This window comes from Typopeltis vanoorti, chromosome 23 (assembly GCF_054136105.1).
Source record: "Typopeltis vanoorti isolate ZY-2024b chromosome 23, IOZ_Tvanoo_1.0, whole genome shotgun sequence".
Classification (NCBI taxonomy): Eukaryota; Metazoa; Arthropoda; class Arachnida; order Uropygi; family Thelyphonidae; genus Typopeltis; species Typopeltis vanoorti.
Genome location: NC_143571.1, coordinates 91452768 through 91479753, shown reverse-complemented (window position 1 = coordinate 91479753; position 26986 = coordinate 91452768). Strand labels below are relative to the sequence as shown.

At 37.2% G+C, this 26986-nt stretch overlaps 1 protein-coding gene across 3 annotated transcripts in view; it reads left to right on the top strand.

Moving 5' to 3' along the window:
* The window catches only part of tank (EI24 domain-containing protein tank), a 143208-nt gene that overhangs the window by 11138 nt on the left and 105084 nt on the right, over positions 1 to 26986 (top strand). For all 3 annotated transcript variants that reach the window (XM_090413031.1, XM_090413030.1, XM_090413029.1), the window contains exons 2-3: positions 24666 to 24724; positions 25927 to 26108. In XM_090413031.1, the coding sequence (XP_090269157.1) occupies positions 24683 to 24724; positions 25927 to 26108 (224 nt within the window). In that variant the 5' untranslated portion in view covers positions 24666 to 24682. The remainder of the gene's footprint in view (positions 1 to 24665; positions 24725 to 25926; positions 26109 to 26986) is intronic.

The window sequence follows — 26986 nt, the reverse complement described above, 5'->3', positions numbered from 1 at the left end:
AAGGTACCTAAAAGATGTCAAAAAATATGTGATAAGAGTTTAAACGAACAACAAACGGTACAGAATGGTACATATAATTATGAATGTACATCTTCTTCCATTCGGGCCCCTTCAGATCTATCCAGAAATGAACAAATAAATTCTGAAGTTGTATCCTGGACCCAATTATATCACTAATTTTTTATTAAAATTTACTAAAATATACCTAAAATAGTTCTTCTTTATTTTATTTTTTGGTGTATCATAAATCAACTTATGATTAATTGTTGAGTTCCATGTAAGGGTCATATCCTAATTTTAATCGGATTGGATGCATGTGGTCTGGCCCTAAAAGTTGGCTTACTACTGATAACTCATTCTTCTCGACCGAGCCTGTTATATTAGTGGGCTGTTAGGGCAGTGTCAGCGACACAAAATAATCAGCAAACTCTCGAGTCCAATGCGAAACATTCTTGTAAAATTCTCTTATCTATTTTCGTTGAATCTTCAAAATTAATTTATTTATTAATGCAAAATTAATGTGAAGAATAATTGAATAAATCTCTTAACTTTATATTACTATTTTATATTATTTTGAAAATTTATATAACTTGAAAAAATTTGTATAAGCAGGACTAATCCGTAGGTAACATTATACTGTAAAGCGGTTTTCATTTGTTTTTCATTTCCTGTTCGTTTTATTCACACTTTATTCAAAAAAATCTTTTTTGGAAAGGTGCCGAACATTAATCACACGTACAAGAAAAATACTATGCGCCGGTCCTGGGGACCATATACAGCGTTGGGCAGATGAGGGTAATGTTATCTGTGAGAGTCAACATAGATTTGTTGAGGGGTGCTCTTGCTTTAGTAATATGATTGCCTTTTATAATAAAGTGACAAGAGCGTTTGATGAAGGAAAGGCATATTCTGCCTTTTTTTTTTTTTTTTTTTTTTTTTTTTTTTTTTTTTTTTTTTAGTGAAGGAATTTGACGGGGTGCCACATGATAAGCTGATATTTATGTTGTAGCACATGGGTTTAGATGTCGGGTTAGTCAACTGGATTCAGGATTGGCTATCTGATAGGTATCAGAGATTTGTGTGTGTGGTGGGGCAATATCAAGGAGGCAGAAGATTATAAGTAGGGTCTCACAGGGGTCAGTACTGGGACCTGTATTGTTTAACGATTATATCAATGATTTGTCAATGGACTGCATGGGGATATTCAGTTGTTTGCAGATGATGTGAAGCTGGGAAGGGTTATTAGTAATAGTGCAGATGTGACAGCCCTGCTAGAGGATTTGAATAAACTAGACAGATGGGCAAATGAATGGGGGTGTCGGTTTAATGCAGCAAAATGTAAAGTCTTTATTATTATGTGACACCTCCATGGAGTCCAAAGACTCATTGAGGGAGAGTGTGCCAACAGCATCGAACGATTGATCTCCTTCTAACTACTAACCGCGCTCAAACTTGCTTAACTTTTTTTTGTGTGACCCATTAGTAGGTGGCTCTACCAATCAACCAAAGTCTTGAAGTTTGGTTTGCATCGATGGAAGGCTGCATACTCAATTGGAAAAGTTGTACTGGAGGAGGTATGGGGGTGACGAGATCTGGGGGCGATGATAGAAAACTGCAATTCAAGGAACATGTTGCAAAGGTGGTGAGGGTAACTCAGAGGATTGCTGCAATACTGAGAAGGACTCTGATCTGCACACAAGTTATTGTTCTATTGTATAAGACCTTGATCAGACCACACTTAGACTCTTCTTCTCAAATTTGGTCCCCATGATTTGAAGGCGATAAGTTAACTGTTGAAAGGGTACAGAAGCAGATAACAAAGATGGTTTCAGGACTGTACAATGTTAATTATGAGGATCGGCTGGGGGAATGTGAACAGCAGAGTTTGGTAAATAGGAGAGGTGATATGATTGAGACTTCTAAACTGTTGAGAGGCAGTTACAGGGTTTGACACTGGGGAGTTCTTTCGCTTGATCGAACAGTGGGAAGGAGCAGTGGCAAGAAGCCATCCCTTGAAGTTACGAAAAGAAGCTGTGAGTAAGAGGGTGAGGAGTGGTTTCTATGCATGGAGGGTTGTTGAACCATGGCATGTATTGCCTGATAGAATGGTGAGAGCATGAATGGTCAATGAGTGGCATGATAGACTGTGTTTCCTAGGAAGGACACAAATGACTTGACTCTCCAGTGGAGTCAAAAGACTGTGAAGGCCTGAATAATAATAATCTCTGATTCCTGTCAAGATGTCATCCTCATCCAATCATGTCTCACTTATTCCAACAATTTTTGGGTGAATAAACTCAATCAATGCCACCAATTTTATATCCTTTGTTTCTGATACTTCTAGCATTCATACAAACATAACAGCTCATTCCTGGATCTATAACAAGTTTCACTGATATATTTATTAGATGTGACTTCTCATACCTTCCTTGAGCTATTTCTTTTTGTCCTTATCCCACAAGAACCTTTTTCAAATCTAACTGTTTTCCCTACCTCCCAGGCCATCCCATTCCATTCTTGTCTACAGATGCATTCACATCCTCTCTAAGCATCAACCTTTGTTCCCATGTCCATCCTGAGTCTCCTTCTTTGTATTGCACACTTGTTCTATCATTTTCTACACTCGTGCTATCCATTGCATGAGTGTGGTAGTAGGAGTATCAGTCTGTCATTCTCTACACATCCCCATTTGCTATATAAGTAAACTGTCTAAGAATCACTGTTGTGTGTGTTTTGTGTGTGTGAAAGTGGTAATTTAATTGGAATCTTCTGGATGGCATGAAACATAAAGGTGCTTTTGGGGCACCATACTAAATGTGGGAGCAGTATTCTAAGAGTTCAAATTCTCATCCTTTAAGTCTTTGCTTCTTCAAGAAGCATGCCAAGACTTAAAGGATTTTTGACATTTAATGACAAGAGAAGGATTTTTTTTATGACTTCCACCAACGAAAAATTTTTACAACCTATGATATGTTTGTACCAAGGGTGGGTTAAGAATTTTTTTCTGTTTTAATTATAAATTATTATTATTATTCAGGCCTCCATGGAGTCAAAAGACTCATCGTGGAAGATCCTTCCTAGGAAATACCAAGTCTATCATACCACTCCTTGAACTTATTGACCATTTTCTTGCTCTCACCACTATCAGGCAATGCAATTCAAGTTTCAACTACCCTCCATGCAAAGAAACCACTCCTCACCCTCTTGCTCACAGCTTCCTTTCAGGGATGGCCACTTGTCATCGCTCCTTCCCACTGTTCCACCAAGCGAAAGAACTCCCCACAGTGTTCACTCTGTAACTGCCTCTCAACAGTTTAAAAGTCTCGATCATATCACCTCTCCCTCTATCTACCAAACTCTGCAGCCCACATTCCCTCAGCCGAACCTAATAACTAATATTGTACAATCCTGAAACCATCTTTGCTATCTGCCTCTGTGCTCTTTCTGCAGTTAATTTATTCCTTTCAAATCCTGTGGACCAAATTTGAGAACAGTAGTGTAAGTGTAGCCTGATCAGGGTCTTATTCAATGGAATGATAACTCTTTTATCTGTGCAGGTCAGCGTCCTCAGTATTGCAGCAATCCTCTGGATTACCTTCACCACCTTTGTAATATGTTACCTGCATTTCAGGTTTCTATCAATCTTAACCCCCAGATCTCTTGTTTCCCCTACTTTCTCCACTACAGCTCCTCCAGTCGATTATGCAGCGTCCCATTGATGTATCCTAAACTTCAAGGCTTCACATTTTGCTGCAGTGAACCAACACCCCAATTCATTTGCCCATTTGTCTAGTTTATTCAAATACTCTAGCTAGGCTGCCACATCTGCACTATTACTAATAACCCTTCCCAGCTTCACATCATTGCAAATTTAGAGGTGCTTTTGAATATCCACATGCAATCCATTGACAAGTCATTGATATAATGGCTAAACAGGTCCCAGTACTGAGCTCTGTGGGACCCCACTTATAATCTTCTGCCTCCTTGATATTGCCCCCCACACAACTCTCTGATACTATCAGATAGCCAATCCTGAATCCAGTTGACTAACCCGACATTTAAACCCATGTGCAGCAAGTTAAATATCAGCTTATCGTGTGGCACCCTGTCACAAATGCCTTTGCAAAATTGTAAAATCCAAAAAAATGGCAGTATATGCCTTTCCCTCATTAATGCTCTTGTCACTTTATTGTAAAAGGTAATCATATTACTAAAGCAAGAGTGCCCCTTAACAAATCCATGTTGACTCTCATAGATAACATTACCCTCATCTGCTCAAAGCTGTATGTGGTCCCTCACTGATTGATATATTTTATATTCTTTACATAGTCTGGAAATCCTGCTCTAGACACGAAACTTTTTCAAGCCACTTCAGGCCTCCAATACGTGAGAGGGTCACACACCAGGAGGAAATTCATCTGTTGAATTTAATCATTCGTATTTTATGTAATTTAATCATACTGAAATTGTGATTAAATTCCTCTCACTTCATGTCCTTATTTTTTGGGGACAATACTAAGGCTACAAATTATAGCCTAATCTGTGTGTTTGAATTTCGTGTTAAGATGTTAGAGAAGTTGGCGAGAACTAATATTCAGAAGTGGGTTGATAATAGTAGTATTCTCTATTGATTGTCAGCAGTTATGTGTAGAGGTTGTGTTTCAGGGATCTGATTACGTATTATAACAAGGTAACAAATTCACTCGAAGAGATGCATGTGCTCTTACTTGGATTTTTCAAAGGCATTTGGTTGGCTGCCACATGACAAACTAGTAGGTCTGAATAGATATTATTTCCCTTGTTTACGGATTTAGTCTGGCCACATGAGCTACAGTGTGTAAAATTGGTTGCCTGGTTTCAGAGGGTCCAGAGAAAGTTTAATAAGTCAGTGTAATGGAATGTCAGATATGAGGAGAGATTGAAAATTCATATTAAAGGAAAGCAAGTGTAGAAGTAAATGCCATCTCTGGAAGCTGTATAAGAAGAGTCTGAGCAGAGCAGTAAGACGCAAGTTCTTTGCATGGAGAGCTGGTGAGTGGAATGCATGGTCTGAAAGTGGTGAGTACGGAAACTGGATGGGTTTAATACATGGTTTAATCTGTTTGCATGAGAGAGTATAGGACTCCTGCAATTAGTCCTTGACTCCAAGCTCAGATGTTAATAATTGCACCATTAAAAGACCACCATGATAGTAAAATCATTGTGGTGTTTCACTGTAATTGGAAGCAAATACCAATTACTCTATATTTGGCAGATGCCAAATAAATGTGCATCACCACCTTACCAACATCTAGACTTGATCTTTTGACCAAACCCCAAATTTCAACTGCTGTCCACTTTTATTATCCTCAGTGATGTCATTCATCTAGTTAATTCATATGATTTATCCTGATCTTAGGTGTATAGTCTAATTCTTCACGTAATCCCCTTAATCATTTTCCATGCACTGTAAAATCTTGAGTAAGAAGTGCCACAGCATAAACAAGTTGCTTATGCATGGTGGCACTGCTGTAAGCTTCTTCCTCAATGACTCTTTGACAGATAGTCTAATGATAATATATTCTATCTTTGTCAGAGGATAACACACTGTTGTTCTCATAATGTCTATCATACATTTCCTTAAACTCATTCACTCATAACCATTTCTAGTAATCCATTCATCATTTACCACTTCCAAACAAAATATCTAACCTTTATATCCTTATTAATCACACTTACACATCTTCTGGGGGGGGGGGGTGACCTCTTGTTCTCTCCTTACTCATTCAAAATGATCTTTTGTGTCAGTCTTCTAAAACCCATTTAGCAAGTTATGTTTTTCTCATGTTCACTTTTTTTGCCTATTAATGATATTTTACAACTTGCATACCTTCAATCTGGCCTCATTGTTCACTTCAGACCTATCACCATCTTTAGTAACATGTCCCTGGATCCTTCCTATCATCTCATCTGCAAAGATCCTTATAAAGGAGGATAACTCCAATCCTGTTTGTCAGTGTTCAGCCAAATATTCATTTCGGTTTTTTTGCCTATCCTCTAATGAAAGGTGTACCAATGCAGTTGAAAAAAATTTAGCATACTGCAAGTGGCTTGCAACAAGAACCCCAGTTTCATACCTAGCCTGCTGAAGCATAGAATAAATACAAAATAGCCATCAGCAAATCAGAATCTGATTTTGTAATAGCAGAAAATTTGACTTCTATCCAGGTGGAAATTGTTCCTTCTTATCCCTTGAAAGACCATTAGGTGCAACTTCTTGATTACCTTGCTTCCTCCTTTTTCCAATCCAGGAAAGCAAACAGTAGATCCAACTATAAAATATTCAAGACAAAACTAAAAGAAGTTTGAAAACTAGAAAGTTAGAAAGATTTAATGATAGAGAGAATGTGTCGTGAGATTCGGAAGTTGAATTGGATTGGATGAGACAAGAAATGAAATGGATGTGGAATGAAATTAAGAAAATTCAGGTCAAAACTATTAAAATAAATCATGATGGCATGAAAGAGTTAACGAAAGATGAGCAAGTGGCGTTATGGTGACTATTATTAAAGGTGTGCTAGAGGATAGAATGCATAAGGTATGTTTTCCAGACGGTAAAATGAGTAGAGTGATTGAGGCATTGGATATGAGGCAGAAGCGAGCAAAAGAGTTAATAGTATTAATTGGTACAAATGATTTGAGAGAGGACAAAGAGCATGTCAAAATGGATATCAGGAGGCTGCTTGGAAGGATAAAAGAGAATAGCGTGACAGGAAGGGTAGTCAGTGTGTTGCCTAGGTATGACTGTGGTGAAATGAGGTGGAGAGCAAGGATTATGAATGATATGCTGGCTGAAATGTGTGAGGAGATGGGAGTACAGTTTGTTAATGTGTGGAATGAGTTTGAGGGACGAAGTGAGTTGTATGGGAGCGATGGACTGCATTTGAGTGGTTATGGTGTGAATCGCTTGGAGAGACTGTTACTGGAAGGTAGAGAAGTGAATAGAGAGAATGAATCAGATCGAGAGGGGAGTGATGTGGAAGAGCAGGAGAGTAACACAGGAGAGATTGAAGAAGTGGATATGAACGAGGAAGTGAGTGGTATGAGTATAGAAAATGAGAGAATGGGTGTGCAAGAGGAGCAGGGAACAGGGAGGCTCAGGGTGGACAGGGGTACACAGCATGAGAAAGGTGGATGCTCCAAGAGGAGGTGAGAGCATGTGTAGGCAGGAAAGGAATGGGATGACCCGGGATCAAGAGGAAACAGTTGGAGTTGAAAAGGGTTCTAAAATGAAGAAGCAGAAAGGGAAATGGCCCCAGTCTAGCATGGAGAGATCACATTGAGTGAGTGATATCAGTGAAACTAGCTGTAGATCCAGAAATTAGCTGTTGTGTTTGTATACCAATGCTAGAAGTATAAGAAACAAGGCAGATGAAATGGTTGCACTAATTGCATCTGTTCACTCAAAGATTGTCGGAATAAGTGAGACATGGTTGGAAGAGGATGACATCCAGACAGGAATAGAGATGGAAAGGTATGATGTGTTTTGTGAGGATAGAAGGGGTAAAAAGGGAGGGGGAGTGCTATTGATGATAGAGAAAGAGTTATGTCCATACAAAGTAGAGATGCAAGACGGAAATAGTGCCAGTGGTTTTGAGGCAGTATGGTGTGAGATAGAGGTGAATGGAATCAAATACTTGGTGGGATGTTGTTAAAGACCAGGTAATGTGGATGATGGTGAAATGTATAGTCAAATTAGGGTGATCATTATGGGTGATTTTAATTATGGCAATATAGACTGGAATGATGAGATATCAACTGGAAGTAAAGAAAATTCGTTTCTTGAGTTTTTGAGGGATAACTACCTCTGACAGTATGTAACAGAGGGTACACGAGGATTAAGGGTCTTGGATTTGGTCATCTCATCAGAGGATGTAATTATAAATGGGGTGTTAAATCATCCACCAATTGGTGAGAGTGACCATGAGGTGATTACCTGGGTGGTTGCCAGCGGTGCGAGGACCCCTGTGAGAAAAGGGTATATGAGGAACTACAAGGGGGTGATTATGAAGAGCTCAGGAGACAGCTTGCAGGTGTAGCATGGAATGAAGAGTTAGTTGGAAAAGAGATCAATGTAGCTTGGTGAATTTTCAAAAACAATCTTGGAGATGCAATGTCTGAATGTATTCCAAGGGTGAGAAGGTTAAATAAGGTGGGTGTGAGATGGATGAATAAAGAGATTAAGCATGCAATACAGAGAAAAAGGGCATTGTGGAGGCAGCATAAGAGAAGTGGAAATAGCCAATTTCATGAGGTCTACAAAGACCAGGCAAGAAGGGTGACTTGGTTGGTGAGAGTAGCTAAAGAGAGGTATGAACAGCAGTTAGCTAATGAAGCCAAAAAGAATCCTAGGGAGTTCTTTCGATATGTAGCCAGCAAAAGAATGATTATGGAAGGATGACATTGATTGGAGAAAATGGTATAAAGACAGCTGTAGCACAATGTGTGGTGGAGATACTTAATGAGCAGTTCATAAAGATCTTTCAATCTTGTGAATGTGACTTCATGGAGAGATGGAGAGCAGTTGTTGATGGGGAGGAGAGACTGACTGTAAGTGAGCAAGAGGTGTTTGGGGAGTTGAGTAAACTAGATGTAAATAAGGCTGTGGGACTTGATAATATATCACTGCGCATTCTGAAGGAAAGTGCCAGAGAGTTGACACCTGCCTTGACATTTTTTTTTAATACGAGTCTTGCACTTGGTCAAGTTCCTAAGGAGTAGAAGGAGGGCAAGATTGTGCCACTTCATAAAGGAGGTGATCAAACTCAAGCATCAAACTATAGGCCTATCTGTGTGTCAGGTGTTGTGGTTAAGTTGTTGGAGAAGCTTGTGAGAACTAGGATCCAGAGTTGGGTAGACAACAATGGTATAATCTTTGATGGACAGCATGGATTTGCTAAAGGGAGGTCATGTTTTAGTAATCTACTTACTTATTACAATAAAGTGACTGCTTCCTTGGACAGAGGAGAAGGATACACAGTAATATACTTGGATTTCGCAAAAGCTTTTGATAGAGTACCTCGTGATAAGTTGACAGTCAAACTAGAGCAGATGGGGTTGGATGTTAGATTAGTGCATTGGATTGGAGACTGGCTATCTGATAGGTATCAGCAAGTTGTGTATGGGGGTGCGATATCCAGGAAAAGGAAAGTCACTAGTGGAGTGCCTCAAGGGTCTGTTTTAGGGCCATTACTATTTAACTTGTATATTAATGATATTGGCGAAGATTTGGATGGAGATATTCAGTTGTTTGCAGATGATGCAAATTTGGGAAGAACCATAAAGAGTAGTGAAGATGTTGTGGCTTTGCAAGAAGACTTGAATAAATTGAGTGATTGGGCAAGGAAATGGGAATGCGAGTTCAATGTTGCAAAATGTAAGGTTTTAAAATTTGGAAAACAAAGATGGGATGCAGAATTTATGCTTGGTGAGAATATATTGTTGGAGGTAGAGGAAATAAGAGACCTGTGGGTGATAGTTGATAAGGATCTAAAATTTAGGGGACACATTGCCAAAATTGTGAAGACAACACAAACGCTTCTGGGAATGTTGCAGAGGACACTGACGTGTAGAAGTAGGGAGATTCTTGTTCCGTTGTATAAGGCTTTGATTAGCCTACACATGGACAATTGTGCCCAGATTTGGTCACCAGGTTTTCGGAAGGATGAAGAGATCTTGGAAAGAGTCCAAAGATTGAGAAGATGTAATTTGCAGAGTCTGGTGGAGAGGAGGAAGGGGGGGGAGATATGATAGAGACCTACAAGTTGGTAAGGGGTTATTATAAGATCAATGGTGGAGAAGTTCTACAGAGAATAGTGGGAGATCAGATAAAGAGGGTGTTAGTAGGGGAGTGGGAGGCAGGTTTTTTTCGTGCAGAGTTGTGAATGATTGGAATGCCTTGCCTGAGAGTGTGGTATCTGCAAGGAGTTTGAGTGTGTTTAAGGCTCGGTATGATGAGATGTGTGTGTGTGATAAAAGGACCTCCCAGATGAGTGTTTGACTCCATGAGGTCTTGCTGTAATAATAATAATAACTTGAAACTTGAATTTTCAGTGTCAAACTCTGAATAAAGCATTGACTCAAATATGGAGGCATGTGGGGAGGTGTTTTCAAGCATAGTGAAATCAGAATTCCATGGTGGACACAAGAAATTAGAAGCATTTGTGGAAGAAAGCAAATCAAAAGTTCCTAGTCAGCAGATACGAAAAAGGTGCACCAAAATTGCTGTTCTGAACGAGTCAGTGTGTCCCAGGGAGGATGATAGCAGGGGTGGCCTCTTGTGGGAATGGATACTTGGGAGAAGGGAGACAATGTCAGGTAAGACTGAGCCCAGTGGAGTCTAGAAGGGATAATGCTGGGTATAGAAACAATGGCATTTATATGCTGTATACTAATGCCAGGAGTATCCGGAATAAGGGAGAGGAATTGGTGGCGCAGATAGCATCAGCCTGGCCAAAAATTATTGCGATCACTGAGACGTGGTTGACAGAATTGGATATAAAAACAGGAATAGAAGTCACTGGGTATAGCATTTTTCGCCAGGATAGGAGGGGAAAGCGTGGTGGTGGGGTGCTGCTTATGATAAGTGATGACCTATGTCCTCTAAGAGTGGAAAATTTGGAAGGTAGTGAGACAAATGATTTTGAGAGCGTATGGTGTGAGGTAGAGGTAGGCAAGACAGGATATTTAGTGGGGTGTTGCTACAGACCCAGGAGCACAGAGGATGGGGACCAGGAGATGTTTAGACAGCTAAGTTTGGCAAGTGCAAGAAGAATGATTGTTATGGGAGATTTTAACTTCAGTAGTATAAATTGGAGAGAGGAAGATGCATGTAACAATAGGGGAATGGAATTTCTAGAATTCTTGAGGGACAAATGTCTTAGGCAACATGTAACAGAGGGAACAAGAGGTTCAAAAATTTTGGATTTGGTTATAGCATCAGAAGAGTTGATAATAACTGAGTTGACGTCTCTCCCACCAGTTGGAGAGAGTGACCATATGGTTTTGACTTGGAAAATGAATAGACATGCAGGAGTATCAAAGAGACGGGAACTTATGTGGAATTATAAGGCAGGTGATTATAATAGTCTTAGACGTCAACTTCGGGAAGTTTCATGGAGGGAGGAATTGGAAGGCCGGGATATCACCAGTGCGTGGGAAATTGTGAAAGAATATTTGTTATCAGCAATGGTAAGTTGTATACCACGAGTGAAGAAGAGGGCGCAATTTGGAGTAAAGTGGATGACAAACAATATTAAACAGGAATTGCATGCGAAAAAGAGGCTATGGAAGAGATATAAGGAGACAGGTGAAGAGATGCATGAGGAATATAAGACACAGGCCAGAAGAGTGACTCGTGTGGTAAGGAAAGCGAAACTGGAATATGAGAGGAGATTGGCCCTAAGATCCAAAGAAAATCCTAGGGAATTTTTTAGCTATGTGGCCAGTAGGAGGAGAAATGACTGTGGAAGAATGATATTGTGGGATAAAAATGGGAATAGAGTGACTGATGCAGAGGACATAGTGGAATTGTTCAATGAACACTTTATTGGAGTATTTCATCCTAGAGGAGTCAGTTTTAATGCTAGAGGGATAGGACTGGTACGAGGTCTGGAGGTACAGGAGGAGAGTGTGTTTCAGATACTGAGTACTCTGGATGTCAGTAAAGCTGTGGGACTGGATGGTATTTCGCCACGAGTTTTGAGAGAATGTGCTAGGGAATTGACAATACCTTTAACGTGGCTTTTCAATGAAAGTCTGGCTTTGGCAAAGGTGCCCAGGGAATGGAAGGAAGGTAAGATAGTGCCATTGCATAAGGGTGGTAACAGACTGGAAGTGTCTAATTATAGGCCAGTCTGTGTGTCATCAGTAGTTGTTAAGATCTTGGAGAAAGTAGTGAGGGACCGTGTACAGCATTGGGCAGATGAGGGTAATGTTATCTGTGAGAATCAACATGGATTTGTGAAAGGACGCTCTTGTTTTAGCAATATGCTAGCCTTTTATAATAAAGTTACAAGAGCATTAGATGAGAGAAAGGCATATACTGCAATTTTCTTAGACTTGGCGAAGGCATTTGACAGGGTGCCACATGATAAGCTGATATTTAAGTTGCAGCACATGGGTCTGGATGTCAGATTGGTCAACTGGATTCAGGATTGGCTGTCTGATAGGTATCAGAGAGTTGTGTATGGTGGAGCAGTTTCCAGGAGGCAGAGGGTTACAAGTGGGGTCCCACAGGGCTCAGTACTAGGACCTATATTGTTTAACCTTTATATCAATGACATAGCCAGTGGATTGCAGGGGGATATTCAGTTGTTTGCGGATGATGCGAAGCTTGGAAGGATTATTAGTAATAGTGCAGATGTGGTAGCCCTGCAAGAGGATTTAAATAAGCTAGATAGATGGGCAAATGAATGGGGGTGTCAGTTTAATGCAGCAAAATGTAAGGTCTTGAGGTTTGGGAAACATCGATGGGATGCTGCATACTCTATGGGAGGAGTTATACTGGAGGAAGTAGGGGAGACAAGAGATCTGGGGTTGATGATTGATAGAAACCTGAAGTTTAGGGGACATATTGCAAAGGTGGTGAAGGTAACACAGAGGATTGCTGCTATTATGAGAAGGACACTGACCTGCAGAGATAAGAGGGTTATCATTCCGTTGTATAAGTCTCTGATCAGACCACACTTGGACTATTGTTCTCAGATTTGGTCCCCAGGATTTGAAGGGGATAAATTAACCGTGGAAAGGATACAAAGACGGATGACAAAGATGGTTTCAGGGCTGTACAAGGATAGTTATGAGGATCGGCTTAGAGAATGTGGACTGCAGAGTTTGGTGGATAGAAGAAGGAGAGGTGATATGATTGAGACTTTTAAACTGTTGAGAGGTGGTTACAGGGTTGACACTGGGGAGTTCTTTCGCTTGGTTGATCAGCGGGAAGGAGTGATGACAAGAGGCCATCCCTGGAAGTTACGAAAGGAAACTGTGAGCAAGAGGGTAAGGAGTGGTTTCTTTGTGTGGAGGGTGGTTGAGCCGTGGAATGCATTGCCTGATGGAGTGGTGGGAGCGAGAACGGTCAGTGGGTTTAAGGAGTGGTATGATAAACTTTGTGTTTCTCAGGGGGGGACTTCCCCTCGATGAGTCTTGACAGACTTTATGTCTTAGAAAGGACCTCCCTCGATGAGTCTTTTGACTCCTTGGAGGCCTGAATAGTAATAATAATAATAATAATAAAAATACTCATTATTATTATGTGACACCTCCAAGGAGTACAAAGACTCATTGAGAGAGGGCACCTACTCTACCACTTAATTCACCAACTACAGGGAACTGCAACTATCATCATCATCTACACCAATGCCATCTACTGTCCACCACTAGTATCTTATTTTATTTTTGTTGTCTGTAAATTACATGTTTTCTGATATTTCATTCACAAACTACTGTTTGACTATGCCTAGGTAAAATATGGATGAAACAAGAATTTCTTGTCAAGTATAATATAGTAATTGATTAATCAGATAATTCTCGGATCAGGCTGGCTTAGAAACATGACAATCATTTTAAATTAAGGGGATATAAAATCCACATTGTTTTAAAACCGAATAAGAAACTCAAAGATTGGAATCAGAAAGTTTCATGCGAATATAGTAAACTATAAATTATCGGCGATCACTAGCGTGAGCTAATGCAAGTGACCCTAGTATGTAGTACAATATCGGACAACTCGTTGCAAAGGTGGGGAAAGTTCAGATCGCTATTCTTAGGTATTTTCCATAATGTAAAAACACTTCCTAGGAAATGTATGCTGTTATTACATTATGGAGGGAGGTCACTACCCAGACCGGTTCAGCCTTTTTTGAGGCCTCATCAGTGAGTAGCTAGACCATAATACCAAAGTGTATAGCGAAAAGAACTTATATGCTCTGCTATATGAGTTTCCAAAGAGGTGCAACCATTAAGTTACTTAAATATAAAGAGCTAATAAGCTTCATTTTGACTGGTTTGATGTTTCTGGTTGTTAAAAAAATATTCACACCTGTTCACTTTTTTTGAGAAAAGTCTGTATATTGAAATTACGAAGTGCTAATTAAAATAAATTCAAAGAATTATTCAATACTAGGGATTCTATGCTCTTTCTCTTTTCTAACTTTTGACATAGCTTTTTCAACTCTCCCCCTTATCCTAGTACGATAATTTACGGTAGTCTCTCTTGATATACTGTTATTGGTATTTTTGTTTTTGCCAAAAGCAATTTGACTTTTTTTAGGTGCATTTTGTAACAATGCTTGGACTAGATGGATTTTATTTAGAAGCTTTATGAAAATTTGTCAAATAACCTCAATTTTGGTAAACTGGACCAGTTTAAATGAATAAATTTTTTATACGATTTTAACTTCCATAATCTTTTATTTCAGCAAAATTTCTGAAGATTAAAATAAGCCAAAATGTAGATCAAAATAACAAAACATCAGCTTGTTTACTGGAAGAAATTAGCTATTACCATAAAACTAATTCACCAGTCTCATTAAGAAAATAACTGCACCATATTTAGAAGCTTTGTTTGGTGGAATTGTCATTAAGATCAAATAAGCCAAGATTAGACAATCTGAGAGTCCTGTTCTGGAAACAGTAATTACTTAAAAAAAAATTAGCATATTGCAGGTAGCTTGCAATAAAGCTACTTTCCTTCCTTAAATACAAATTATGACTGGATACGAAATCCATTTGGCACAGTTAATATGTTGAGTTGCGAATTTTCATTGCAAGAAGAAGAACAATTAGTTACCTTGTCAACGGATCGTACTCTAAAAATGAAATTCTCTAAAATAATTCTTGAGGAATTTTGGATTTTTGTCTAAGCTGTCTCTTACCCAGCTCTCTCTTCACAAGGGCACTGAAAATTTTGTTACAGTTTTCAACATCTTATTTGTGTGAGAAAACTAAAAAGTGTAAAAGACTTACTAATATAGACAAAGAAATGAGAGTGGCTATATCACATATTAGACCTGATATTGCTGAAATCTGCAAAAGCTGACAAGCTCAAGTATCACATTAAAATAAGTTCCATTTTTATAAAAGGCAAGTCCGTGCTTTTAGTGTTCCCTAAATTTTCCTTATAATCAAGTGTTCTGTGACTTTGAAAAGGTTAAGACCCACTGCTGAATAAAAGCATATCTTCCTGTTCTTCCAAAATGTGTCTGTAAGAAGAAAGTAAGCAATTCTTCATCAGCCAGATGGGGCATACATTTTTCTGTTTTTTGCAAGAAGACATGCAGACATGCAAGAAGACATATCCATGCTGAATCATCATCATCCTAGTCAAAAGGCTGGAACTTTTTTACAGTGAAGTAAAGTTTGACATGTTTCTTTATAAAGTGAAGTCTGTTATATATAACACTCTTCACTTTAGACTTTTATATATATAAGTTATATATTTAGACCATCAGATCTGATGGTCTAAATATATATCACTGTTTTAAAATAATTTGGGAAATTGACCTTTTATGGTTATCTTACATCAGCTACTTAAGTGGTGGTGGTGCTTTTTAGAATTGTCTGTTAACGCTTAATTGCCATTCTATGATCTTGATAATTAACGATTTTATGTTAATAAAGTCCTCCCCCTCTGGTTTTATAATTATTTTCATTATGCCAACTTGCAGTATTTCATTATTGGAACAGTTTAGTCCTTAGTGTGATTAGAATGAATTGAGAAAGGCCAGAATTAATCTTCGGAAAAGAGATTGCAAAGTTTCACTAAATTAAATGTACCAAGAATTTATATTTAACACTTATCCAAGTCACTGCATGCCCCACTTTTTATCTCTTCCTCACTAAACACAGTGAACCACAACCGAAAAATGTGATATCTGGTTTACATTGAAACTGGACTTAGTAGTGACCCTTTCCATAATGTATAGCATTATACATGTCTGTAAGGATATGTGCTTTGCATATGGGATACTAAGGCAAGTGATGTGAAGTTATTAGCTTCAGTATTAGTTGCCTAGTCCTGAAGTTAGCTCAGGTGCAAACTTTGTTTGCTTACACTTGGATAAAGGATTAAACCAAGAATATAATTTCTTGGCAGCCTTTTACATAATACACATTTTCCACCCTTTTGTGAATCCTGCGTTTATTAATTTTTTTTTTCTTTTTGTCAGCTGCTCTTCTATCTTATCAATAACAGATATCTTGCATATGATACTCTTCTGTTGGAGATCAGTGGATACAGTCCACTTATATACTTCATTAATGTGAAAGAAAAAAAAAATCCCCAACACACACTATACTACAATGGCAAGAAAAGCTAATAGCTTTATTATATCACTAAATTCACTAAAATTAGCAACAATTAGTGTATTTAGAGACAACTGGTAGAACTGTTCAGAATGAAACATCTCCCACAAACTATGCTACATTTATTATTATTATTTGACACCTCCAGGGAGTCCAAAGACTCATCGAGGGAGAGTGTTCCAGCAGCATCGAATGATCGAACCCCTTCCAACTACTAACCATGCTCAAACTTGCTTAACTTTTTGCGTGAGCCATTAGTAGCAGAGGTTCTACCAATCGACCAACCTTTGCCAGCAAAGGTTGGTCATTTACATGCAGACAAGAAAAAGAGTATCTAAATTTATTTGTTTTGAAGTCCTGTTTCAAATTTTCAGTTGCATAAAGTATGTGATAATGCCTGTTTTTAATGCATTCATTGGGTGAAGAAAGCAAACCATATAAAGCAAATTTTCTAGAGCCAATATATGTACATGAAACTTGAAATCAGTTCAAATTGCATTTGAGATTTTTGCAGTTGACAGTTCACAAATGCTAATTTTACAAATAAAATGCAAGTATGATGTGAGTAGTATGTGTACACTTCCCTGTGTCACTGTGTTAACAGTAGAATTCAGAAATTAATGGATCAGAATATGCAATAAGTGAGCAGCATTTTGGGAAGGGAGATATTGCCAAAGTAATTTACTCGCATTTTGTAATAGTGGCATCTGTGTTGGAAATGGGTATGCCATGATATTGATAGCCTTTGCAGTCATTTGATAGAATATTACTCAGAAAACTTATGCAAGTTGGAGCAAATGGGAATGAAGCTGGTAGCATGGCCAACACCTTTGAGTAATATATAGTTCAATGGAAGCTCTACAATGAGAATTACTAGTGGAGTGCCTCAAAGCTGTATATTAGGCTGACATTTATTTCATATATTAATGTATAGTTGAATGATTTGGGATGGTGAGGAGTATTCAGCTTGCTGACAATGCAAAACTGGAAAGGGCAATAGTTGATAAAGGGGATTTAGACATCTTGCATGATCATCATCATCATGCATAGATGTCATCAAGGATTTGGGCCTAGAATGGCCTGTTCTGGCCTTAGAAGTCGTCGTTGAATCTTTTAAGAGGACGTCCTGCTTTTCTTTTTCCTAATGGCTTGTACTTGAATGAACTTGTTCCATCCATTTATGTATGTTTTTTAATTTTTTCTATTACTTGGTTTAATTCTTTCATCATTTCTTCGTTTCTTTTATGATCAAATAGAGTATACTTGGCAGTTTTTCTCATAAACTTCATTTCTGCTGTTATTAATCTTCGTTTGTCTTTTTGTTTTATCATCCAGATTTCACTTCCATACAATAAGACAGGTAGGGCTAATGTATTGTATACTTTTAGTCTGTTTTTTTTAACTAGGTTTGGTTTAAATATAGAGTTAATTATACCTCTTATTTTTAAATATTTTGCAATTTTTATTTATATCTTTTTCATTTTCATATGTGATCATACATCCTAGGTAGTTAAATGAATTCACCTGTTCTAAGATTTGTTATCTATTACTATTTTAGTTCTTACTGGATCTTGTCCTTTAAAGGCCATAGTTTTTGATTTTTCTATTGATATTATCATACCATAATCTTTGGCTATCTCATTTAGATCTAAAATATCTTTCTGTAAGTTATCTTCAGAATTTGTAATTATTATTTGGTCGTAGGCAAAAAGGAGAGTGTTTAAAAGTTCACAGTAGGAGAAAGTTTAATACCTTGATGGAAATTTTTATTTCATTTAGGTAAATATTAAAAAGAGTTGCTTAGAAGGGACATCCCTGTCGGACCCCTTGGTTTATCTCTCTCATATATGATAGCTCATGATTTAATCTTATTTGTATTTGATTATTTTCATATATACTTATGATAGCTTTTAGGTTATTTGGTATTTGTCTTTCTTTTAATATGTTAAATAAAATGCTTCTTTTAACTTTGTCAAATGCTTTTTCAAAGTCAATAAATTCAATATGTGTTTCTAAATTGTATTCTCTTCTTTTCTCTATAGATCATCCACATAGATGATTGAAGATCATCTATGTGGATGATCTATGATGATAATTATGGATGATAATTAAGAGGCCAAATTAACTCTTTCCACTTCTGTCTGTCTCTAGAGAGTCCAGACAATTCTGTCCAGTTTGGTGTTGCTTGTTGTGAGTTGGTTTTCAGGTTCTCTTTTATTTTGTGTATCCATCTAATTCTGGGCTGCCCTTTGGATCTTTTACCTTCCATTGTTGTATGCAGGGCTATTGTACTCATTACTCCTCTGAGATAGGTGAAGTTTTCTACCTGATCTAGATTCTTGCTATCAATTTCAGTTTTCAGATTGGTATTTCTTTTTCCTATTTGCATAATTTTTGCTTTGTCTATATTTAGGATTAATCCAAATTTTATACATTCTTCCTTTGTTTTATCAGAAATTCATTGTAGATCTTCTGTGTCATCTGCAAATTTTAAATTTGTTATATTTTTTCCATATATTTTGATTCCAGAGTCTTCTTTGTTGAATGCCTTACTGGTTGCTTCTTCCAGTGTAAGGTTGAAAAGGTGTGATGACAGATTGCATCCTTGTCTTACTCCACTCTCTGTGTAGAGCCAGTTGGTTAAGATGTCCTCCACTCATACTGCACTTTAGATTTCTCGTATAGATTCTTTATTATTCTTATAGTTTTGGTGGGGGATCCAAATTCTTTCATGGTTTCCTATAGTTCTCTTCTATGGGTTGAATCAAATGCTTGATGAATGTCTATCAAATTTATATAGCAAATTTGGTTGTACTCTAGTTCTTTTCTATTAACTGTCTCTTAAGTAAATAATTGGTCAATTGTTTCGTCCTAGTCTGAAACCTGCTTGTTCTTCTCCTAATGCTAGTTCTATATATGGCTTAATTTGTTTTTGGAGTACTTGAGTAAAAACTTTACTTGGAATACTGAGGAGGCTAGTGCCTCTAATTAATGCATTCTGTTTTGTCTCCTTTTTTTTTTTATGCTGAGCCCATACAGAAGAGGCTGGTTGATCAACCTATAGTACATTAGTACTGTATATGTGTAGTGGATTGGGAAAGGAGAAACTTGTTTACATTTGATTTGAAAACCTGTATATTGTATTCCTTGGGAATATCAGGGAGAAGACTTCCATGGTACAGCAGGAGCAGAGAGGAGGAGAAAAAGAAACTTGTTCTGGGGATTTCAAAGTGTATGCTGTGAAAGGATGTTGGGCGGCAGCTGTACTGTTCCAATGGGCTTAGTAGTGAGTGGAGGAATTATTGATGCTATTTCAGATGAACATTTGCTGTGGAAATATTTATAGAATACACAAATTACAGAGACCAAACATCTGTGTGAAAGTGGGAGGAGTGAGTTGGTAAGAAACGGTTCATTTATCAATCTAATTGCTCTCCTCTGTATTGAGTCAAACATTTTGAGGGAGCTTTTAGAGCCCCACTCCAAGTGTGAGAGCAGTATTTGATAGCTGGTGGATTTGTAATTTGTATAAGATCAACAGCTGTTTAGAGGTGAAGTAACGTCTTGAGCGAAAGAGAAATCCTAGTTTTTTAGAACTGAGGATGCAATGGTTGTGATGTGTTTATGGTTGTGAGAGGCCTGATGTCAGGGTAATTCCAAGAAGAGAAATCTCATCTTGTCTAGAAATTTGAGTGTTATTAGAAATAATACTAGAGGAAAATGGTTCTTTTTTGTGAGAAATAAGACAGAATTGGGTTTTACTAGGATTGAAATTGACGAGGTTATCTGAGCCCCATTGGATGATGGCTTGGAGATAAGAATGATCAGGTTGATGTTCTGTAGGTTTAAGTGAGTTGTGTAGGGTAAGGGTTATCAAATGAAGAGTACAATGTGCTGTCATCTGCAATTATCATCCTAAGATCCCATGGAGTTAGACTCAACTAGTTATAGATGGTCCCTTAGTTATACACACAGCTCATACCTTGCCTTAAACACATTCAAATTCTCTGCAGACAATGCATTCCAATATTCATATTCATGCAAAAAAACCTGCTTCTCACACCCTCCTTATACAGCTTCCAGGTATGACCTCTTGTTCTTTCTTGATCTCCCACCATTATATGAAAAATCTCTTCAATGTTAATCCTACAGTAAACCCTTACCAACTTGCACGTCTATCATATCACCCCTTTTCTTCCTATCCACTAGATTGTAAATTGCATTTTCTCAGCCTTTCTTCATATTCAACATTCCAGAGATCAGAAATTACCTTAGTCTATATTCACACCAAGCATAAATTCTACATCCTATCTTTGTTTCCCAAATTTTAAAACTTTACATTTTCAACACTGAACTGGCATGCCCATTCACTCAGTCTATTCAAGTCTCTTGTGAGGCCAGACATGCTCTACACTTCATACTTCATCTGTAAACAGCTGAATGTTGTTTGCAGATGGGCCTAAAACAGACCCCTGAGGCACAGCACTAGTGACTTTAATCTGGAATATTGCTCCCCATACACAACTTGCTGACACTATCAGATAGTTAATCTCTAATCCAATGCACTAGTCTAATATCCCACTCCATCCACTCTAGTTAGATTACTGCATGATCAATTGATAGTCAATCAAAAGCCTTTCCAAAATCTGAGTATGCTACTCTGCATCCATCTCCTTTGTCCATTGAATTTGTCACCTTATTGTATATCTCCAAATCAAAAAAATTAGAATAATCAAGTGTTGAATGATTTGCAATTCTAATTTATTGTATAGAAAATAATTATTACCAAATATGATTTAGCATCATCCAAATCTGGGTACTTTGTAGATTATATAACCATGTAAACACACAAAAATATAATATAAATTATAAGAATGTTATATGAAAACATTCACAAAATTAGAATAATTTTTAATGTGGTTCAAAACATTAGACTAATGCGAAAAATAAATGCACAAAAATTGCAAACATGATAATTAGTACTTTGTTGCATCTTAGCTTTTACGACCGTTCTGTAAACTGTTAGCATATTATTTCAGTTCAGTCTTTTTTTTATCAAAATGTGCCCATATGGTCTGCAAACTAGAAACAAGTTCATTTTTGTCACTTGGGGAAACTTCTTGAAGTTTCTTCATAATGGGGTTTAAATCTGGTGAGTTTTCCAGCCAAGGAATTATATTGATTTGCATCATGAAAATTATGGAAACAACTACTGTGTTAGAGAAACTTTAGTTTAATTTAAACCAAAATAAACACTTGTTTCGATCTTCACATTAAGGTAATCATCTGGAGTATACACATATATACAAAGAAACAAGCTGCACTACAATCTATATGGCATGCTGAAGTTACTGACCAACTGTTACAACTATTGGCCTGACCTCTGGTGAAAAACATTTCATGATGTATTCTGATCACCATGTAAGCATGAAGGAAAGGATATATTGATTTGCCTTTCTGTGAGCCATCTAGTAGTGGTTTTGGAAGTGTGACAAGAAGCTGAATCGTGCTGAAAAAGGAAATCACCATCACATAAATCTTCTGATGCCAGTAACATGAAGTGCTCAAGAATTTCTTGGTACACTTCGGAAATGACTCTTTCATACACGATGCACAGCTACCTTGACCCACTGGGTCATACAAATCCATACCATGACAGAGGTTGCAAATTTCACCTTGTCATTCTTGTCCGAATATTTCATGCATTCTTTATCAAATGCTTCTTGCTTAACACAGCAAACATGTATCCCTTGATGACCATGGGATACACCAAACATGCTCATTGCTAATAAGTATCTTTTTCCAGTGCTCATCACCCTACAACAGTCTTTGCTTACACCATTGCATTCTAGCTACCTTTTTCTTGGAAGTCATAAGCAGGTTTGTATTAGGCATGCGATTTAAAATCCATGTGAAGTCTTCTCTGAACGTCGTAAATTTAGACATGTTCATATCTAGTTCCCATCTCTTGTGAAAATACCTTACACTTCAGAAGCAGTTTTTCTTCATGATATTCTTCAGTCTCCTCTCATCTCTTGATGTAGTTATTACCTTTCAACCACTATTGCAGCAATTATTTTAAACTCGGTAATTAGAATACTGTCTGAATACTCTACTCACGCTTGTGTAGAAATATACATCAGAAAGATTTGGAATATTCTAATATTTTGAACCATGTTGAAAATTATTCTAATTTTTTGAATGTTTTCAAATAAGTTTTCTTATAACTTTTATTACATTTTTATGTGTTTACATGTTATGTAATCTACAAAGTACATAAATTTAGATGATACTTCCTGTTTAAATTAAACATATTTGGTCATTTGAAAATTAAACATACGAACTTATTGTTTTAATACTGACCGTATTGTAATGCTGCCTACATCTTCATTCACAAGCACCATTTCAGTATCACATTCCCTACTCTCTTACTCTTTCACATCTCTTCTTACTTGCTCACACCAAAAAACCTTCAAATGCAGTCTATCACTTATATAGTTCAGTTTGTTCTTCAAACTCATTCTACACATTAACAAACTGCACTTCTTTCTCCTCACACATTTGCACTAACATATCATTCACAATCTTTGTTCTCTGCCTCATCTCATCACTGTCATACCTGAGCAACATACTGATTCCATAGACATTCATACATACGTTTGAAATAGAATATCTACCCGTTTTTACTAATGGCACTATTGTCCTTTGTATTACCAGAGTTTGGAATTCATCATTGCCATTGTAACATCATCCAAAGCAGAAGACAGTGTATGCCACTCACTGAGCAAATCTGAATGTGATATGTGAATCATCACATACAGCAAACCAGCCAGCCTTTCCTATCACACTTTTTTTTTTTTTTTTGGTTTCAACTCACAAAAGGTTATTTGCAAACCTATAGTACATTTGTACCATGGAATTGGGTGGAGACTTTTTTTTTTTTCATTTTTTATCAATTTATATATATTTTTTGTTATTTTTTACATAGTCTGAAAATCCTGCTGTGGAGACCAGACCAAACATTGAGCTTATTCAAAACAATTTAGGACTCCGGTAAATCCAGTTTATATCCCAGTAAATAGGACTGTGATCTCCCGATGGTTAGTGTGTGCCTCCAGTTTATATCCCAGTAAATAGGACCATGTTCTCATAATGGTTAGTGTGTGCCTCCTGTGAAGTCTTCTGACTCGTAGATATAATGCCATCCTGGTTGTCTGAGTGGAGAGTAGATACGCTAACCCCAGCCTTTAGGCTGGGGTTAGCATATCTTCAAACCTGCAGGTTTGAATCCCACTGTGGGCTTGGATGTTTGTCTGTAAAAAAAAAAAAAAAAAAAAAAAAAAAAAAAAAATATATATATATATATATATATATATATATATATATATACTAGTGGTGGTGGGCAGTACATTGTGTTGGTGTAGATGATGATAGTAGTTGCAGTTTGCTGTAGTTGGTGAATTTGAGTGGTGGAGATGGAGAGTTGTAGAGTAGGTGCTCTCTTTTGATGAGTCTTTGGACTTCTTGGAAGTATCATGTAATTATTATACCCATGTAATAATTTTACTTAAGTATATTTTTGATATATTATTATTATATTACCACCCCAAGACCTCTTGGAGTCAAAGACTCATCTGGGAGGTCCTTTTATCACACACACACAGCTCATCATACTGTGTTTTAAACACATTCAAACTCTTTGCAGACACCACATTCTCAGGCAAGGCATTCAAATCATTCACAACTCTGCACGAAAAAAACCTACCTCTTACTCCCTTACTCACACCCTCTTTATACAGTTTCCAGGGATGACCTCTGGTTCTCCCCTGATCTCCCACTATTCTCTGTAAAATTTCTCCAGCATTGATCCTATAACAACCCCTTACCAACTTGTAGGTCTCTGTCATATCTCCCCTCTTCCTCCTGTCCACCAGACTCTGCAAATTACATCTTCTCAATCTTTCCTCATACTCGACATTCTAGAGGTCAGAAACTACCTTAGTCGGTCTCCTTTGGACCCTTTCCAACATGTCTTCATCCTTCTGAAAATCTGGGCACAATAGTCCATGTGTGGCCTAATCAAAGCCTTATACAACGGAACAAGAATCTCCCTACTTCTACACATCAGTGTCCTCCCATCATTCCCAGAAGCCAGAATATCAAAATTACATCCCAGTTTGAATTTCTTTGGATGGTTGAGGGTCACTGAAAGCTGTAGATTCACTCCTAGTTTAGCACAAAAACTTATTGATTTGGTAATTTTTGAAATTGCTTAAAAATTTATATAACACAAATATAATTTCTGGGAATGTGTCTTATAGATCACGTCCAGTGTAGTATGACAGTGAAAGAATTTGTGGCAGTTATGGAAATGATTAAGGTGAGTATATTTTGAAATTTATATATATATATATATATCATATCCACACATGAAACGCTGCAAAAGGTTGTAGTGTGAACAACATAAGCAGTGTGAGCTAAGTGAAAGTCAGAAATAGAGAATATGGTGAATGACACAGCAAAAGGTAATATGACGAATGTAAAAGAAGTTAGTATGAAAGAGATGAATATGAGTGACAGTATTAGAAAGAATTGGTAAGGTTGAAGAATAAATTGGGATATGTATAGAGGAAACAAAACATTTAGAGAAGATTGGTAGTTGGAAGAGTAAGTAGAAAGGTGCCAGTGATAAATAGGCAAAGATTAATGATTGTAGTAGAATGGGGGAAAGTTGTGTGCTGTGTAGGGATTCTGTTGTGAAGATGTGCTTCATTCACTGAGAAGGCAGAAGAACTGGTAACATTTAAATTCTGAATTCAAGAACAAGTCATTCTTACATGTATAAAGTTGTTATTTAAAAATATATATATTATGTCTGACATGTATGTCTTTATTAAATACCTACTAATTAATAATTCTAAGCTGTGAATGATTATAAATAAAATAAACTAGCAGGATTAATTACAGGACTTCAGAGGATTAATTTCTGAATTTGGCTGATGAAATCTTTTTCTTCTCAGTACAAATCAGGCTAGACAAGTTAATTGTTGACGAACATACTGTTGCTTATTGTCATACAGTTTTATAGCCATACTGTAGTACATTGTTATAGATACTTTTTATGTAGTGTGTGTGTATACAGGACTCAACAAATGTGCTTGCCCACTTGCATGTAGTGAGTATTTTTTTGGTCAGCTGGTGAGTTGCTGCTGACTGGACAATATTTTTTTATTTAATAAAAAATAAATTTCTAAATAATTGTTTTTTTAAAAAAAACAAAAAAGTTCAGATGCAACATTACTAATCACTTTATGGAACTTCTACTGACATTCATCTGTAAAATTACATTAAGTAAAAATTGTTATACCTTAAACACCAGAAGGTAATAGGATATATCATGGGAAAGTAGGGATTGCTTGTTATTCTCAAGTTCTGTCAATCTTTTGCATTTCTTAGACTTGGTCTCCTCCCATTTTATCTAGCTTTAATCCTTAAGTGAGCCATGCCAAATTATTCTATTATAATCATTTTGGTTAATTATTGATTAAAAAGAAACTGATTAATTTTGATTTTCTTTTATAGTGTATTCTACTAAGCATATGTATTGGTGTAAGAGATGCAATATTTGGCATTTTATCTGTGATAAAACTTGACAAAGCAATATATGAAGAGCAGTTGCTTAATGAAGCTAGACGGCAACAGTGGGCAGAAAACAGATTACCTAGAAGGCAAGTTGGAGGACAGTATAAACCAAGGCCTGTTGAGTAAGTATATTTTATAAAGTATTGTACAAATTAGCCTTTGTGCAACAAATGTTAAGATGTAATATGAAAGTCCTGTTCCAACAGTTCTACATTGTCTCAGCAGCAAATTATGCAAGCATCTTGAGAGTTGAGCAGCACTACCTGGCAGTTCAGTCATCCTCTTATGTGCAAAGAGACAATTGACTACATGAAAACTGGGTATGTTATGTAACAAGTGATGCCATCAACAGTATATGCAAATGAGCTATGGCATAAAAGCAGGTGTTTTGGAGTAGCTTTCCATTTTGCATCTGGGGTGATAGCAAGACATTTTATGATAGAAAAATTCTTAGATATGACTGCAAGACTTCATTGAACTGAATTCAGGGGCAAGCCATCCTAAGATAGAACTGGCCAAAGTCATTTGGAAATAGCCAAATGGTTGCATGTAAGTCATTCTCAGACTATAACCAATTCCAAAAGTCACACAGCATGCCAGAAATACAGTGAAGGAAGGCTCTATGGGCCAAAACCAAAGTGAGAGTGATAGATATCTGATAATCTGTTTGATGAAACTTATGTGCCTCCCTGAATAAGCTGCAATCTCATCTCATGTTGGCTACAGGAACACTGTTATCTACTTCCAACGTGTGTAGAAGGCTTCACAAAGGTAGTCTGCATGTTCCTATCCCAACACCACAGAAGAGAATGTTTGAAAGGGCCAGTCACCATTGGACTCAAGACCAATGGTGTTCAGCATTGTTTACAGACCAGTTCTGATTTGCTCTACAAATCAATACCAAGTGTTCTCTGATCTGGCAAGAACCAGGGACATGTTATCATTCCTGTAATATACATGAAAGGGACACTTTTAGTGGAGGTGGTGTTGATGGTTTGGA